Source organism: Hyperoodon ampullatus (genome assembly GCF_949752795.1).
Source record: "Hyperoodon ampullatus genome assembly, chromosome: 7".
NCBI lineage: Eukaryota > Metazoa > Chordata > Mammalia > Artiodactyla > Ziphiidae > Hyperoodon > Hyperoodon ampullatus.
Genome location: NC_136920.1, coordinates 16,358,509 through 16,376,466, shown reverse-complemented (window position 1 = coordinate 16,376,466; position 17,958 = coordinate 16,358,509). Strand labels below are relative to the sequence as shown.

Sequence of the window (17,958 nt, the reverse complement as noted above, 5' to 3'; positions counted from 1 at the left end):
GAATCTTGGCTTCTCTTCTCACTAGCTGTGTGATCTTGAGCAAGTTACTTTAATTCTATAAATCTCAGTTCTCCCATTTGTAAAACAGAAACATGATCAAAATATCTATCATAGGATTGTTGTGAAGACTAAATAAAATCATTCATGTAAAACAATTAGCACAGTCTCTGGCCCATTGTTGTTCATTAAGTTGCACAGGTCCTCAAAATTGGTAGAGCTGTTATTATCATTATTATATGTAATATTAAACCCTAAATGTCTGATTGGTAGCTGAATGTTAAATAAATATAGTCCTTTATTTATATTTGTTTTCTTTTTTCCTTTCCCCTCTCCCCCTCTGCTTTTTTTTTTTTTTTTTTCCTCATGCAAAGTCTGTTTTCCAGAAAAGTCCTCTTTTTTTTTGAGGAGGACGAAAGTCCTTTGATTTTAACTGCTCTGAAAACATTTCTCCCTTAAAGAGCTTTCACATTGACTTTTACTCCCTGGAGCTAGGGAGAAGCAGCAGGATTTGCTTCTAAGTAGAGCTCTTCCATTTCTACCATCAAAAAACAAAACAAACAACCAAACCAAAAAACAAAACAAAAAAACAACAACAAAAACACCCCTAATCTTGTAGTAGCCTTAGGTAGATCTAAGTCATAAAAGCCTACATAGCCCAAGGAAGAAATCTTTTTGTAAGACCAGGATAAGTGAGTGGAATAAGGGAAGGAAACTCAGAGGTGAAAGTATACCTGATTTTAATGTTGGTTTGGCCATTTTTTTCTTCCCAATTTCATATATGCTTAATTATATAACAATTAATGCCAGAAATCATCTTTTTTTTTTTTTTTTGGCCATGCCACGTGGCTTGCAGGATCTTAGTTCCCTGACCAGGGATTGAACCCAGGGCCAACAGCAGTGGAAGCACCGAGTCCTAACCACTGGACCGCCAGGGAAGTCCCAAGAGATTGTCATGTGTTATCTCACGACTTCACTGTCAGTTTTGGTCATTTCTTAGCGAAATAGTTTTCCATTTGGATGAACTGTTGATGAAGCACTGGTTTTGTTTTCACATCTTTTTCTGAGGTCAGGGTTAGAGAATGTTTGTGGTAGCTGATAGTTGTTAGCTTTGGGAAGCACTCATATTGATAGAATAAGTCATGGAATGTAAACATGTCATTCATCTGGACTTTAGGCTGGTGTAAACATGGTGAAACTTTAGGTAACCACTGTCAAATAAAGACTCACTTGAGTACAGCTTGGGTAGATAAACTTATTTGCTTTATAAGTCTTACTAAACTACCAGGACTTCAGGAATGTTTTTTTGAAGTACCTATTTTTACAAATTTTAGGTAATTCTTTCATATTTTCCTGAAGGATGAAAATGTGAAAGAGGCAAATGCCCATCTCAGTAACAACTTTGTGGAACTGCTTTTGGCAGGATATTTATTACTTTTGGGTTTTTTGTTCTTACTGTTCCAGACGAAAGTTGTTTTGTTTGTTTTGCTTTTTTAAAAAAAATAGGATGGTAAATGGAAGTACTGAATTGGAAGTTTCTATATGAAGTGTGCCAGGATACCACTGTTATACCTAAAGACAAAACTCAGGGAAGGGGAACAAGCATTTGGTGAGCACCTGCTATATTAGAAGCTCTGCTGTATTACTGAAGTAAACCTCCAATAGCCCTTTGACATAGGCTTTTAATAAAATATGTTATCAAGAAAACCAGGTATTGTGGTTTATGAATAGTAACGGTATTATTATCCACAGGAAATAGGCTTGCAGGATAATTTGCTCAAGGTCACACAGCTAGCATTTGGTGGGGCTGAGAATGGAACTCAAGTGTCTTGGAACTCCAAAGCCCAAGTTCTTAACCAGTGATTCTTAAACTACATCAGAAACATCAAGGGTACCTGTTAAAAATTACTGGGCTCCAGTTAGAATTTTAAGGTCACCAAGTCTGAGATATTGTCAGATGATCAATCTGTATTTTAACAGGGTGTCTCAAGGGATTCAGATCAAGAAGTTGATTGACCATGTTTTGAGAAAGAATTAAATTATGTTTCTTTCATCACTTATATGTGGAATCTAAAATATGATACAGGGACTTCCCTGGTGGTGCAGTGGTTAAGAATCGCCTGCCAATGCAGGGGACATGGGTTCGAGCCCTGGTCCGGGAAGATCCCACATGCCACGGAGCAGCTAAGCCTGTGTGCCACAACTACTGAGCCTGCGCTCTAGAGCTCACAAGCCACAACTATTGAGCCCACGTGCCACAACTACTGAAGCCCGCAGGCCTAGAACCTGTGCTCCACAACAAGAGAAGCCACTGCAATGAGAAGCCCGCACACCGCAACGAAGAGTAGCCCCCGCTCGCGACAACTAGGGAAAGCCCGCATGCAGCAGCGAAGACCCAATGTGGCCAAAAAATAAATAAATAAATGTATAAAAAAATAAGTAAAATAAATTATGATACAAATGAACTTATTTACAAAACAGAAACAGACCCACAGAAATAGATGACAAACTTACAGTTACCAAAGGGGAAGGGGGAAGGGATAAACTAGGAGTTTGGAATTAGCAAATACAAACTACTATATATAAAATAGATAAACAACAAGGTTCTACTGTATAACACAGGAAACTATATTCGATCTCTTGTAATAGCCTATAATGGAAAAGAATATGAAAAAGAACATATATATATAACTGAATCACTTTGTTGTACACCAGAATCTAACACAACACTGTAAATTAACTGTACTTCAATTTATAAATAAATAAATTAATTAAACTAAATAATGTTTCTTTCCACACTTGATAAAGAAGAAAACAGGTGCAGATTAAATAACTATCCAAGATTAAGCTATCAGACAGAGCCATCATTCCAACCCAGGTCTGTCTAATTCTACTCATCACACCCTGTATTACAAGCCCATGATTAAGTCACACATTTACCCGTCACAACAAATGTAGAAAACATGATTTCTGATAAATCGGGCCACACAGATTTCATGGTCTTATTATTTACCAAGGTTAATAACTTATGACAACTTTACTGAAATCTTCATGGTCCTTAAACTTTTTCAGTGACTTTTTTTTAAATTAAAGAATTGAGGTTTCCTTGCAGTCAGATCATCCATGTTTCAGGCATAGAATCATTACTCCCTGGGATAAATTTCTGGGACATGCAGAAGTGGAAGAGGGTGGAAGGAGGTACGAAGAAAGAATTCCCAGGTGTATCTGCTAAATGGTGCTAAAGCTCCTCACCCTAATCACTGAAATGAGGAGTGAAGGGTTGATATTAATACTAACAGCCAATCACATGGCAATAGGTTATGTTCTACAGCATCTCCCATTCTACCCATTGAGACCAGCTCAGTTAGGGCCAGCAAGTTTGGTTTGCCTTTTCCAGTCCACTTCCTAGAACAGAACCAACACCTTGATTGACTTTCATGGCCTACTGGGATTGGAAGGACTTTTTTTTTGTATCCCTCTCACTTTCTCTTTCTGTGTTTGTTTTTGTAGCCCAGCGCCATGTCCTCACATACATGGAGGATGCAGTATGCCAGCTGCTAGAGAACAAGGAAGATATTAGCCAATATGGCATTGCCAGGTTCTTCACTGAATAGTAAGTACATGAGTGCTTTGCCTATAGCGTGGGCCCAGAGGAGGCTTTTGGAAGCAGGCAAGATACATGAAAAGTAGAGCAGGACAATGCTGATTATGTAGTGGCAGTGAATGCTTAGTTTTGGTAGACTGATTGAGGGCTGCCCAAACAGGTTTTGGAACATGCCTTTGGTGCAGCTAGTTTTGTCCAATGATAAGTCTCATGAGTGGTGATAACTATAAAAGTTCAACTGCTGCTTGTTTGATCTATTAGATCTGTTTTTTTTAGGTTCCTCGTATAATTTTTAACTTTCCCTGTTATTCAGAATATTCACTCTGATTTCCTTTAGTCAGTGTTCCTTTAGCCTGTGTTTTTCTTGGCTGGCTTTTTTCATGGAAATGCTTAGGATGATATTCCTCTGCAGTTTTCTTTCTACAGGATGCTGTGTCAATCACTTAATGATTTAAGATTATTTCTAGAGGCAGGACATCTTTCACAGATTATATCTTTGAGGAGTAGTGTTTCTTTATAAAGTATGCTTGGAGGGCTTCCCTGGTGGCGCAGTGGTTGAGAGTCTGCCTGCCGATGTAGGGGACGCGGGTTCGTGCCCCGGTCCGGGAAGATTCCACATGCCGCGGAGCAGCTAGGCCCGTGAGCCACAGCCGCTGAGCCTGCGCGTCCGGAGCCTGCGTGTCCGGAGCCTGCGCTCCACAACGGGAGAGGCCACAACAGTAAGAGGCCCGCGTACCAAAAAAAAAAAGTATGCTTGGAGTGTGTAAAAGTCAAAATGATTATTTTTTAATTTATTAAAAAATTGGGGCTTCCCTGGTGGCGCAGTGGTTGAGAGTCCGCCTGCCGATGCAGGGGACACGGGTTCATGCCCCGGTCTGGGAAGATCCCACATGCCGTGGAGCGGCTGGGCCCGTGAGCCATGGCCGCTGAGCCTGTGCATCCGGAGCCTGTGCTCCTCAATGGGAGAGGCCACAACAGTGAGAGGCCCACATACCGCAAAAAAAAAAAAAAAAAAAAAAAAAAAAATTGTTTTCTTCAAGTTTTATTGAGATATAATTGACGTATAGTACTGTCTAAGGTGCATGGCATAATGATTTGATTTACATACATCATGAAGTGATTATCATAATAAGTTTAGTGAACATCCATCATCTTATATAGATAGATAATTAAAGAAATAGAAAGAAACTTTTTTCTTTTGATGAGAACTCTTAGGATTTACTCTCTTAACAATTTTCATTTGTAACATGCAGCAGTGTTAATTATATTTATCATCTTGTACATTATTACATCCCTAGTACTTGTTTACCTTATAATTGGAAGTTTTGACTGCCTTTATCCAATTCCTCCTATCCCCCACCCACCTCTGATGACCTGAAATCTGATCCCTTTTTCTATGAGTTTGTTTTTGAATTATTGACCTATAACACTGTTAGCTCCTGTTACACAACATAGTGATTTGATACTTCTATACATTTGAAACTGATCACTGAAATAAGTCTAGTTGTGATAGTTCACCATACAATGATATTACATAGTTTTTTGTTTTTGTTTCTTTTTTAGGCATTACATAGTTATTGACCATATTCCCCACACTGTACATTTCATACCGATAAGTCATTTATTTTGCAACTGAAATCTCTTAATCTCTCTTACCTATTTCTTTCTTTTTGGTATCACAGAACTGTTTTTAGGCTGAATGAAATAATCAGTTTAAAATACCTTGGTCTTCATGAAAGGATATGCTAAAGAAATACAAAAAATTATTTTTATTACCAAAATGCCAACATATTTATATAATATGTTGAATAATATAAGAATAATATATATGTTATATAATAATATATATGTTATTATATATAACATAATAATATATGTTATATGTTATATATGTTTATATATAAACATATATATGTTATATATAACATAATAATATATATGTTATATGTTATATGTTATATATGTTTATATATAAACATATATATGTTATATATAACATAATATATATGTTATATGTTATATATATGTTTATATAATATGTTGAATAATATAAGAAGACAAAAGTCTTCTTTTTCCTTTTTTTCTGGTTTATTGTAAGCATTTTAAAAAAGGAAGAATAGCCTCTTATAGGCTTCTACTTATGGTGCATCATGAGCTCAAGTCTATCCTCCTTGAAAACAATTTCTTTTTCCTTTCTGTTCTCCAGAGGTTCCTTGAAGATCAGACATCTCTTCTAATGGCCTTAACTTGGGTTGCTGTTAGGGGAATTCTTGACTCCCCCTAGCTCTTTTGCTGAGCTATAAGTCTTGCAAACAAAATCTAGATTTCTTATGGATTAGAATTTCAAGTTCCTGGGAAAAACAGGCTTTCCAGGATCAGAGCTGGTCCCTTCTCTTCTCCCAGTCTTCTAAAGGAGGGTGAAGTAGAGCAAGGAATCTCGCTTGTTCTTGAGGTATGGGCTGAAGCAAATGAGGTGGGCTAGGAATAAAGACTGAGATTGAATAGCCTTGCTTGCTTTTACAGAACTGACAAGCCTAGGGGTCAAGTTTCTAGGCTATTTAATCTGTACGAGCACCCTTGAGGCTCCTTGCCAAATGAAATATGATTCTTCTGGGGACAATGCTTCATCCTGGCTTTTTTCATTTTACTCTATTCTCCCTCCCCCGTCTCCTTTATAAGTCTTTTCCCTACTGTGCTGGTTCCTTGAGGGTAGGCATCATTTCTTCTTCATCCCTGTATTCCCAATACCTGGCATGATGCTTATTGTATGATAGGTGTTAGGTAAATGTTGAATCTACAGCTGTATCTGTATTTTAGGTTATTGTATATTATCCACTCTTATTCTTGGTCTTATTATGAATAAGGACCGTCCCTTGTTCTTTCTGTCTTTTTTCTTGATTCTTTTTGATAAAGTTCTATATCCTGCCATTTAAGAAGCTGTATACCAGAATTCCCTGGCGGTCCAGTGGTTAGGACTCCACACTTACACTATGGGGGGCACGGGTTAGGTCCCCGATCAGGAACTAAGATCCCATATGCCGCGCGGCACAGCAAAAAAAAAAAAAAAAAAAAAAAAAAAAAAAAGCTGTATACCATGTATATAGCACTCCAAAAGTGAACCCACTGGTGTATGTAACTAATACCGAACTCTAGTAAGGCTTATAACTGTTTCCAAATGCTATTGACTATAGCTTTTATCTTTTACTGCTTTTATCTAGCATTACACTGTTGGGAAAAAAATCTTAAAACTTTTTTCCACAGTGCTGATAGAAATCTAGTTGCCAAGTGAGCAGTTTCTTGTCCTTAGAAAACTAAAAATTACATAATCTATGTGAATGGCACATACCTGACATTTTTTAATAGATCTTTATTGGAGTATAACTGCTTCACAATACTGTGTTAGTTTCTGTTGTACAACAAAGTGAATCAGCCATATGCATACATATGTCCCCATATCCCCTCCCTCTTGAGCCTCCCTCCCACCCTCCCTATCCCACCCCTCTAGGTCATCGCAAAGCACCGAGCTGATCTCCGTGTGCTATGCTGCTGCTTCCCACTAGCTATTGAACATTTGGTAGTGTATATATGTCGATGTTACTCTCACTTCGCCTTAGCTTCCCCCTCCCAAGCCCCCCGACCGTGTCCTCAAGTCCATTCCCTATGTCTGTGTCTTTATTCCTGCCCTGCCGCATCAGTACCATTTCTTTTTTTTTTTTTAGATTCCATATATATGCATTAGCATACAGTATTTGTTTTTCTCTTTCTGACTTACTTCACTCTGTATGACAGACTCTAGATCCATCCACATCACCACAAATAATTCAATTTCGTTTCTTTTTATGGCTGAGTAATATTCCATTGTATATATGTGCCACATCTTCTTTATCCATTCATCCGATGATGGACACTTAGGTTGTTTCCAGCTCTGGGCTATTGTGAATAGAGCGGCAATGAACATTTTGGTACATGTCTCTTTTTGAATTATGGTTTTCTCAGGGTATATGCCCAGAAGTGGGATTGCTACGTCATATGGTAGTTCTATTTTTAGTTTTTTAAGGAACCTCTGTGCTGTTCTCTGTAGTGGTTGTATCAATTTACATTCCCACCAACACTGCAGGAGGGTTCCCTTTTCACCACACCCTTTCCAGCATTTACTGTTTCTAGATTTTTTGGTAATGGCCATTCTACCTGACATTTCTATGACTCTAAAACACCATATTGGCCTGAGGCAAATTATTTTAAGAGGTGAGCCAGCATCAAAGCTCCAAAATCCTTAAAAAAAAACCCAAAAAACAAAACTCAACTTGAAAGGTGTGCGTATATGATTGAATAGGAAGTAGTATTTGGTAGACAAGGAGACCTGAATGGTAGAAGTTCCTGATTTTCCTTTGATTGTGAATTTATCTACTGAAAATCCTTCTTTTGCAGACCTCTGTTTTGTATTGATTTATAGAAGCATAATGAAGTGAAAAGAGCTCTGCCCTGGGAGGAAAAAGAGCTCCTATCCTTATAAGTCCTCACTCCATAATCTTGGGAAAATTTCTGAAATTTTCTTTCTTTCCTTTTTTTTGGGGGGGCTGTGTTGGGTCTTCGTTACTGCGCACGGGCTTTCTCTAGTTGCAGTAAGCGGGGGCTACTTTTCATTGAGGTGCGCGGGCTTCTCATTGCAGTGGCTTCTCTTGTTGCGGAGCTTGGGCTCTAGGCTCACAGCCTTCAGTAGTTGCAGCACGCGGGCTCAGTAGTTGTGGAGCATGGGCCCTAGAGCACGCAGGCTTCAGTAGTTGTGGCTTGCGGGCTCTAGAGCGCCGGCTCGGTGGTTGTAGCACGCTGGCTTAGTTGCTCTGTGGCATGTGGTCTGTGGCATGTGGGATCTTCTCGGACCAGGGATCGAACCCATGTCCCCTGCATTGGCAGGTGGATTCTTAACCACTGTGCCACCAGAGAAGTCCCTCTGAAATTTTCTGGGCTTCAGTTGCCTCATCTGTGAAATGGGTATAATAAAGTCTAATGTGCTAATAAAAATAACGTAATAATTATATATTATAATAAAAAATGTTTTATTAAACTCATACTATGTTTCAGCAGCTATAATTCTTTGAAGTAGGTAATATTATTATCTCTATTTTATAGATGAGGAAACTGAGGCTCAGAAAAGTTAAAACAGCTTCTTTAAGTTCACAAGCTAACACAGGACAGAATTAGGAACCAAGCCTCATCTGCAGTATTACAAAGGCCACTATTCTGTACTGTCTCCAAGTCTCTATAATGCCTAATGTTGCTGGAGGCCTAACCAGATAATAATATGAGATCTCTTCTAGCTATGGTTTCTGGATTCTTTGAAATTTCCCTTATGAACTGTACTTCACACAGTTTATCACATAGCTTTGTCTGGTGACCTCAGTTCATTGCCATTTAAATGTTTTATATTGTCCTTTTGGAGGGGATACAATTGGAGCTGTCTCTAAACAATAGGAAACATAATTTTTTTTTTAAATGTGTTAAGTGTGCACTTCCATCTCTCAGTTTCAAGTTCAGACATTGAGATTTTCATACATTTAATGGTGGATAATTTACCTTTGAACAATGATAAAAATACTCTTCAAAATTGTTTTTGGAAGGTTTTTCTGCTGATTTTCTTCTGTGGATCAGCTTGCCCTCTCACCTGTGCTGTCACTCCTTGGTGCTTGGTGTTTTCCAACAAATCCATGATTGTTCCAGCAAATCTGGATAAGCTGTAAAACATGAGTAGCTAAGCTGTACTGTGTGTGTGTGTGTGTGTCTGCAAGACTGTGAGCTCTTCAGATCATGTTCTTCTGGACACTCTTGAAAGAAGTATACGAAATCCCATAGGATTTTCTTTCATGTTGTGTGTAACCTCTACCTCTGAATGCCATCTTTCAACCAATGAAAGGTAAAAGGACTTAATATTTAGAGGTGCCACTCTAAGAATAGACCAAGTGTCGGCACGGGGTCAGGACCTCTGAAGAAGTACAGACAAGTAAATGAGGCTAGAGTAGCTGTAACTTAGAAACCACAGCAGAGTGTGACCAGGTTCTTGTGGTAAAGATAAAATGAGAAATGTGTTTTTTTAGGACATTGGAAAATAATGATGAGAGGAAAAACAGGCTGAAATCTGAGAATTCCTATCACATTTGGGAACCCTTCTTCCCAGGCTGAATTGATAGTTACAACACTGTGGCATCAGAGAGCTTGACCTCCACATACTAATATAGAAAAGAATGATACTCTGTGGTCTTGGTTGGTGGGCCCAGGAGGACTCTTTTTTTATAATCAAGTGTCTGGTTTTTGTTTTTTTTAAATGATGATTTTACCTTCCTAGGGAAGTTTTCATGATGACTGTTTTGGTTTCAAGTACGTATACAGATATCCTTCATTGATGGAAGTTTTTTTAAGGATATGTGAGAATATAAGACAGCATTCCTTCATGAATTCATTCATTCAGTAATTATTTTTGAGCACCTACTGTGTGCCTATGTGTATTTGGCAGTGAAGAAGATATAGTGGTGAACAAGACAAATAAGGTAATTACCCTCATGAACCTAGCTGTTTAGTGAGGGAGATAGTCAATAAACAAGTAAACTGACGATGACGACAATAGCTAATAGTTAATAAATACTTGCTATGTGCTGGGCATGGTTCTAAGCATATAACATGTATTATCTCATTTAATTCTCAAAATACTATGAGGAGGAATATTAGTATTATCTTCATTTTATACGTTAGGAAATTCATGCACACAAAAGTAACATTCCCGAGGTTACACAGCTGATAAGTGTAACAAGATAAACAACAAGGAAGTAACTAGGATAATGTGATATATAGGATGGCCGGGAAGGCCCCTTGGAGGAGATGGCATTTGAGGGCTTATCCCATGGAATGACTGGCTCATCCCATTTGAGAGCCGATAAGTTATCTCAGCTCAGGTGACCTACCTTCTTTTTGTCCACCTTTATTACCTAGGCTTTCTGTGTCCAAAAAAGATAATTTGATTGATTTTATGTGCTGCTTCTCAGAGTGGAATACCCTTAATAGACAGTAGTCATAGAAAGCTATCTTACAGGTAATTGGCCTCCCTCATGCATTGCTCATATATAATAAGTAAAAATAATAAAATAATTAGTCATAAAATTATTTGTGTTATCTAATATATAGTATAAATATGGAGATGGAAGTATTTATCAATCTTTGGAAAAAGAACATTAATAATTCCATTGTGATACATATTAATTATCAGAATTCAGTTGGGAACTTACATGCTTTTTTATATACTCTTGTAGTAAAAGGTACCAGCCTCAAATTCCTTTTTTTATTGTTTTAATTAGAATAAGTCCATGAAATGTGAACTTCATTAATTCACTCTTGGAGGAAAAAAAGGAGATTCCAATAGTGCATATTCTTAAATCACTTAAAATGTAACTTAATGAAAGCAATGCAGATTATAAAATATGTATTATTTCTTCTTTTTTAAAACAGGTGCTCTAAGCCCTATGAAAGATGACCCACTTCTCTCCTCAGTAATCTAGAATGGTCAGGGTGTAAACTTTCAGTTCTAAAATTGGCAAATTTTTTAGGATTATCCACCACCCAGCATATAAGTAATGTTTTGGGTTCTTCTTGTGCCCATGGTAACGGAGGAGTGGATTTGGAGCAACAAGAAACACATCAGAACAAACTAGGAACTCACTGATTTCCAGGCTCATAGCTTTGAATGAGGGGTGGACTTAAGACTTCTCTGGGCCATTTCTGCTCCATGTTTTCCCAATTTATTGTTGTTAAATTGAGTCAAAATGTGGTATGGTGAAGGAATGGTGACTAATCCTATCATTGGCTTCTTCAAAAGGTGTAGTGCTTCTCCCGGCCTACCCCTCAGCCCCATCTTTTTTCCATAGTTCAGTTCTTAGCTGGAGTTGACACACTGTAACAGAAAATTATCCATTTTTCATTGTCAACATCTGGATTCTCAGACTCAGATAATTGCCAGGAATAGATTTTGCCATAGCTGAAGCAATCCTGTCCTTACTGTTATTGGCCCAGGCATTTCTGTTAAGCCATCATTTGTGAAATCTATAGAGGATCCTGGTTCTTTTCCATATTACCAGAGGTATCTTATAGCAAAAGGACACCAGGGAAACATAGTGGTGAGTTGAGAGTCACCAAAATCTATTTTGAAACTTAAAAATCCAGGTTCATTGAGGACATAAGAAGCTGCTTATTTGCTTAGAATCCATCTCTCTTCTTCAGTCCCTTCATGTTTTGATTATAGGAAACCATCCAGCAGCACTTGACCTGGTAATTGAGGAAGCCATTTCACAGCCCACTGGTCCCCTGACACATTTAGAAGTTGCAGTCAAAGGTTATGGAAGTAATAATTGGGCCCAGAGTCTCCCTGTCAGGAAAGACCTTACTTCCCCACCCCCTCCCTGCTACAAGTTAAGAGAAATTTAGCTGTTGTGAAACTGTTCAATAAGAGGAAATGAAGGAACTCCATCCTTGGCTGAAGTATTCTCAAGACCCGGCGATATTATTTCTGTTTTCATGGGAGCTGCTTTTACAGCTAGCTAGTATAAATTTTAGGTATAATTCTCCACACTAAAATATTTCCCCTTAGAGAAATTACTTGATTTATTTTAATCTATAAATAATATAAAGAACCTTTACTTGGTCCAATCCAAGCCCTGATATTCCTTGTCACTCTGATAATTCCCTGAGTACTCCTCTGGCAATCAGGTAGACACACACAAATCTGAAGTAACATGTCAGTAGTGCTATTAGCGATGTAAAATAGCTAATCAGAAGTTAAGAAACTTTACCTCATCAACAACAGAGCAATTTAAATTCATCAGTGCTTTTAATTTCTTGCATAATTTGCTCAGAACTCTCGAAGATCTGTGGCGCTGGCAGCACAGGCCTGGCATGAGAGCAGGAAAGAATGACACAATCTGGCACCTTTAACCAGAGGGTTGTTAATGACCTGGGATGGGGCCAGAGGGGAGAAAGGGGAAGGAGGATGGACAGTTAGACTTTTGGCAGCCACACAAAGGTCCTTCTTCCCTGAGAAAAGTGAAATGAAAGTCAAATGAAGCTTCTCTCTGTTACTGTGATTTACTAAGATGTTTGTCCGTAGCCTCTGGCCCCATGGCAGGTGCATCTTTGCATTCCGACTTCCCCACAAAACAAATTCTCAGGGTCCTTCAAGAGGGGTCATATCCAACCAGGTTCTTGTCTGAGGCTACAACTGTGATTTCTTTCTTCAGCTAACAAATGCAGCTCTGAGCAGCACGGTAGAAACTACCTTATCAGAAAATGTTATGAGCATGCAAATTTATTTGAAGACTCATCATTCCAGGATTACTGAGTTCTGGGGCTGCCACAGTAGGTAATACCATTTCTGGTGTGGCCATAGAAGCAGCCTTGAATTTATCCCTTTGTCATTAAATAGCATTAATAACAAATGCCTTTGTTAAGGTCCTTGTGTTATATATAATATATATATATATATTTTTTTTTTGCGGTACGTGGGCCTCTCACTCTTGTGGCCTCTCCCATTGCGGAGCACAGGCTCCGGACGCGCAGGCTCAGCGGGCATGGCTCACGGGCCCAGCCGCTCCGCGGCATGCGGGATCCTCCCGGACCGGGGCATGAACCCGTGTCCCCTGCATCGGCAGGCGGACTCCCAACCACTGCGCCACCAGGGAAGCCCCACTTGTGTTATATTTTCCAAGTCAAAACAATTGCTAGGGATGAAAATACCTGTCTCATAGGGTTGTTATGCAAATCTAGTGAAATGACAGGTGTAAAATATCTGACTATATGTAATTCATTTTCATCAAGTCTCATTCCCCTTTAGCTCCAGTTTTCTGGGATTTTTGCTTTGCTCCTACTTCGTGGCGTTTTTGGAAAGTGATAGTCTTCTTCTTTCTCTTTAAATGGTATCAAAGTTGAAGACCTTGAGGACTTTTAGTCTGTCTTGTTTTCTGTAACTCTTTTTGCTTACCCTGCACTGTTTGGAGATTAAAGACGTTTGATGATTTTCTGCACGACTATTAGCCATTTAGTGTTAGCCACTTCACTCATTATTTAGTTTATTCAGAGAATAGCCTAAGAAAGCTTTTCTTTTTTCTTTTCTTCTTTTCTTTTTTTTTTTTTTTCACAAAAAAGCCATTTCCTCACTTCCTGTCTATACCCTCTTTCCTCTGGTTGCCAAGATTTTAAAAATTCAAGGTGTAATGGGAGACCTGAGCTAGTCAGGGCTATCCAGCTTGTATTGTTCCTGCTCTTAGCTCTAGCAGTACAGTGATGTGCTCAGGGTAATGAAAAGCAGACATTCTCTGCTGAGGTCATTGCTCGTCACACTGGCAGCTTGCTCCAGGAAGCTGTTTATCTGTGCTTGCTGAGCCAAGCTCCAGCCTCCAAACAGTTGGATGTACTGAGAAACCACAGAGCCCAAAGAGAGAATGTTACACCGGCAGGTCCAGGCAGAGACAGTATATTTACACCATACAAGCTGCAATTTACATGTGTGGGGGTAATTGCTCATCTGCACCCTCTCAGACTTCACCTTCTATGTAATATATGTGCCCTCTCAAGGGGGTTTAACCTAGAGAACTGTGCAGCTCTGTCCAAATTGCCCTGAACATCCGCTAACTTGCCGTAAGGAAAAAAAGGTATTATAGAAAACTTGATGTAAAAACCACCTTTTTTTTTTCGTGGACCATTTTTAAAGTCTTTATTGAATTTGTTACAATATTGCTTCTGTTTTATGTTTTGCTTTTTTGGCCTTGAGGCATGTGGGATCTTAGCTCCCTGACCAGGGATTGAACCCACAACCCCTGCATTGGAAGGCGAAGTCTTAACCACTGGACCGCCAGGGAAGTCCACAGACCACCTTTTTTTTTTTTTTTTTTTTTTTCTTTTTTTTGCGGTACACGGGCCTCTCACTGTTGTGGCTTCTCCCGTTGCGGAGCACAGGCTCCGGATGCGCAGGCTCAGCGGCTGTGGCTCACGGGCCCAGCCGCTCCGCGGCATGTAGGATCTTCCCGGACCGGGGCACAAACCTGTGTCCCCTGCATCGGCAGGCGGACTCTCAACCACTGCGCCATCAGGGAAGCCCACCCAGACCACCTTTTTAAGGTAGTGTTTTTCTGAGTCAAATTTGTTGTTTAGAATCTTAAACCATACAGGTCCTATCTCTAAAGCATCCCAAAACACTGTTCCTTGCATGGTTTTTCCAACTACATATTTTTCTTCATGCCTTTACCGAAATAGCAAGTATTGTTATAGAGCTTCAAATGTGGCCTATATCAATAGGAATGTAAGATATGGTCACATGCCTAAGGGGGTGTAATCTGGTTGAGGAGATAATGCTTATTGATTAACAGCTAGAGAACAATTCAAGACCTTATATAATGGCATTAAATTGTGCTCTGAGATCTGAGAATAAAGTGAAATAATGGGTACTACAGTAGTTACATCATAGAGGAGTTTGTTTTGACCTCTGTGATGGTTGATTTTATGTGTCAACCTGACCAAGCTAAGGGGTGCCCCAGTAGCTGGTAAAACATTATTTCTGGATGTGTCTATGAAGGTGTTTTCAGAAAAGACGAGCACTTGAATCAGTAAATTGAATAAAGAAGATTGTCCTCACCAATGCATATGGGCATCATCTAATCCACTGAGGGCCTGATTAGAACAAAAAGGTAAAGAAGGGTAAATTTGCTCTCTTTGCTTGAGCTGGGATTTCCATTTCCTTCTGCGCTTGCGCGTCGGCACTCCTGGTTCTCAAGCCTCCAAACCTGAACTAGAACTTAACACCATTGGCCCCCTGATTCTTGGGTCTTTGGACTCAGACTGAGACTTATACTATTGGCTTCCCTGGCTCTTAGACCTTTAGATTTGGTTGAATTTACCAACTTTCTTTGTTCTCAAGATTGCAAATGGCAGATCATGGGACTTCTTGGCCTCTATAATCATATGAGTCAATTCCATAATTAGATAAGCTATATCTCCTTGCATATATTTATATATATACTATTGGTTCTGTTTCTCTGAATAACACTGACTAATATAACCTGGAAAGGTGAGTAGAATAGGGATAAATGAAAAAGAAAGAAGTATTTTTATGTGACATGAAAGCACTGTAGCGTAGTGGTTAACAACACAGACTTTGGAATCAGATCTATGTTCGAGAGCCTGCCATTTAACTTAATAGTATGTGACCTTGGGCAGGTTGCTTAGCCTCACCTATAAAATAGGGAGACTCATATAATAAAATAAAATTCCATGTTACATGACTGATAGAAGGTTTAAATGAGATAATGAATGTAAAGTGCTTGGCATTCTACCTAAGATATACTAAGTGTTGAATAAATGATAGCTACTGCTACTGTTCATTCATTCAAAAATATTTATGAGTGCATTTTATTAGTTTTCTAGACACTAGGGGATAGAAGTGAACAAAACAGACAAGAAATCTTACACTTCATGGAGCTTCCATTCTGAAGTTAGCTATCATTCAAACTATTTTTATTTCACTTTTTTTCTCTTTTAATTATTTTAGACTTACAAAAAAGTTGCAAAAATATTATTGAGTTCCTATAACCCTTTCACCCAGCTTCCATCAATGTTAACGTCTTCTATAACCATAGTATAAATACAAAAATCAGAGACTTATTACTTGAAAACTATTAACTATCTATAGACCTTATTTGAATTTTCACCTTCATTTTTGAAGGCCAGTTTTCTCTTATATAAATTCTAGGTTGGCAGTTATTTTCCTTTAGCACTTTGCATATACCATTCCTTTATCTTCTTGTTTACACTGTTTCTGTTGAGAAGTCAGCTATCAGTCTTATTCTTACACCTTTGAAAATAATCTGTCCTTTTACAATAATCTCTGGCTACTTTTGGATATTTGGTCCTTGGTTTTTGGTAGTTTTTCTATGATGTGCCTAGGTTTGCTTTTCTTTATATTTATAAACTATTTGGGGCTCTCAGTGTTTCTTGAGTGTGTAACTTACATCTTTTATCAATTTTGGAAAGTTCTCAATTTTTAGCTTTTCAAATTACTTCTGTTCCACTATCTTCACTCCTTCTGGGATTCTAATTACACAAACATTAGACTTTTTCATGGTATCCACTCTTATGCACTTTTCTGCATTTTTTCATCATTTTGTCTTTCATGCTTCATTGTGAATATTTTTTTCTGACTATTTTACAGTTCATTAATTCTCCTTTCATTTATGTCTAATTTGCTGTTAAACCCATCTATTGAGTTCTTAACTCCAATTATTGTTTTGTTTTTGTTTGTGATCAGTCTTTTAAATGCAAAGGAAAGAAGAAAGAAATTGCAAGCTGGACGACCCAGCAATCCCACTACTGGGCATATACCCTGAGAAAACCATAATTCAAAAAGAGTCATGTACCACAATGTTCACTGCAGCTCTATTTACAATAGCCAGGACATGGAAGCAACCTAAGTGTCCATCGATAGATGAATGGATAAAAGATGTGGCACATATATACAATGGAATATTACTCAGCCATAAAAAGAAACGAAATTGAGTTATTTGTAGTGAGGTGGATGGACCTAGAGACTGTCATACAGAGTGAAGTAAGTCAGAAGCAGAAAAACAAATACCGTATGCTAACACATATAAATGGAATCTAAAAAAAAAAAAATAGTGAAGAACCTAGGGGCAGGACAGGAATAAAGACGCAGACATAGAGAATGGACTTGAGGACATGGGGAGGGGGAAGGGTAAGCTGGGACGAAGTGAGAGAGTGGCATGGATTTATATATACTACCAAATGTAAAATAGATAGCTAGTGGGAAGCAGCCGCATAGCACAGGGAGATCAGCTCAGTGCTTTGTGACCACCTAAAGTGGTGGGATAGGGAGGGTGGGAGGGAGATGCACGAGGGAGGAGATATGGGAATATATGTATATGTATAGCTGATTCACTTTGTTATAAAGCAGAAACTAATACACCATTTTAAAGCAATTATACTCCACTGAAGATGTTTAAAAAATAAATGAAATTGCAAGTTGGAGAAACTGTAAATGGTTGAAAGTTAGTTTGAAGAAACCTTAGGACTTGTTTACTAGTATTTCTCATACTTTTCTTAGTCTTGCCTCCCCTACAGTGCATCTTCATTCTTTCTTATTTTATTTCCAGCAGCAAAGAGGATTTTAATTAGCTTACTTTCTGTAGTTTATTCCTCTAGTTTATTGTGAAAACCTTCGTTTTAAAATAGTAGTTCAAATATGCTTTTCTTGTTTGTTTTTTAAAGACTTATTTTTAGAGCAGTTTTAGGTTCACAGCAAATTTCAGAGGAAG

General features: G+C 38.5%; 1 protein-coding gene across 3 annotated transcripts in view; it reads left to right on the top strand.

The window, feature by feature from the left end:
* Positions 1-17,958, top strand: part of CSTPP1 (centriolar satellite-associated tubulin polyglutamylase complex regulator 1) — a gene marked incomplete at both ends in the record, with an annotated part of 199,958 nt that overhangs the window by 34,556 nt on the left and 147,444 nt on the right. For 2 of the 3 annotated variants that reach the window (XM_079708337.1, XM_079708335.1), the window contains one exon: positions 3,508-3,610. The exons of the other annotated variant lie outside the window; for it this stretch is intronic. In XM_079708337.1, the coding sequence (XP_079564463.1) occupies positions 3,508-3,610 (103 nt within the window). The remainder of the gene's footprint in view (positions 1-3,507; positions 3,611-17,958) is intronic. 3 annotated transcript variants of the gene reach the window in all.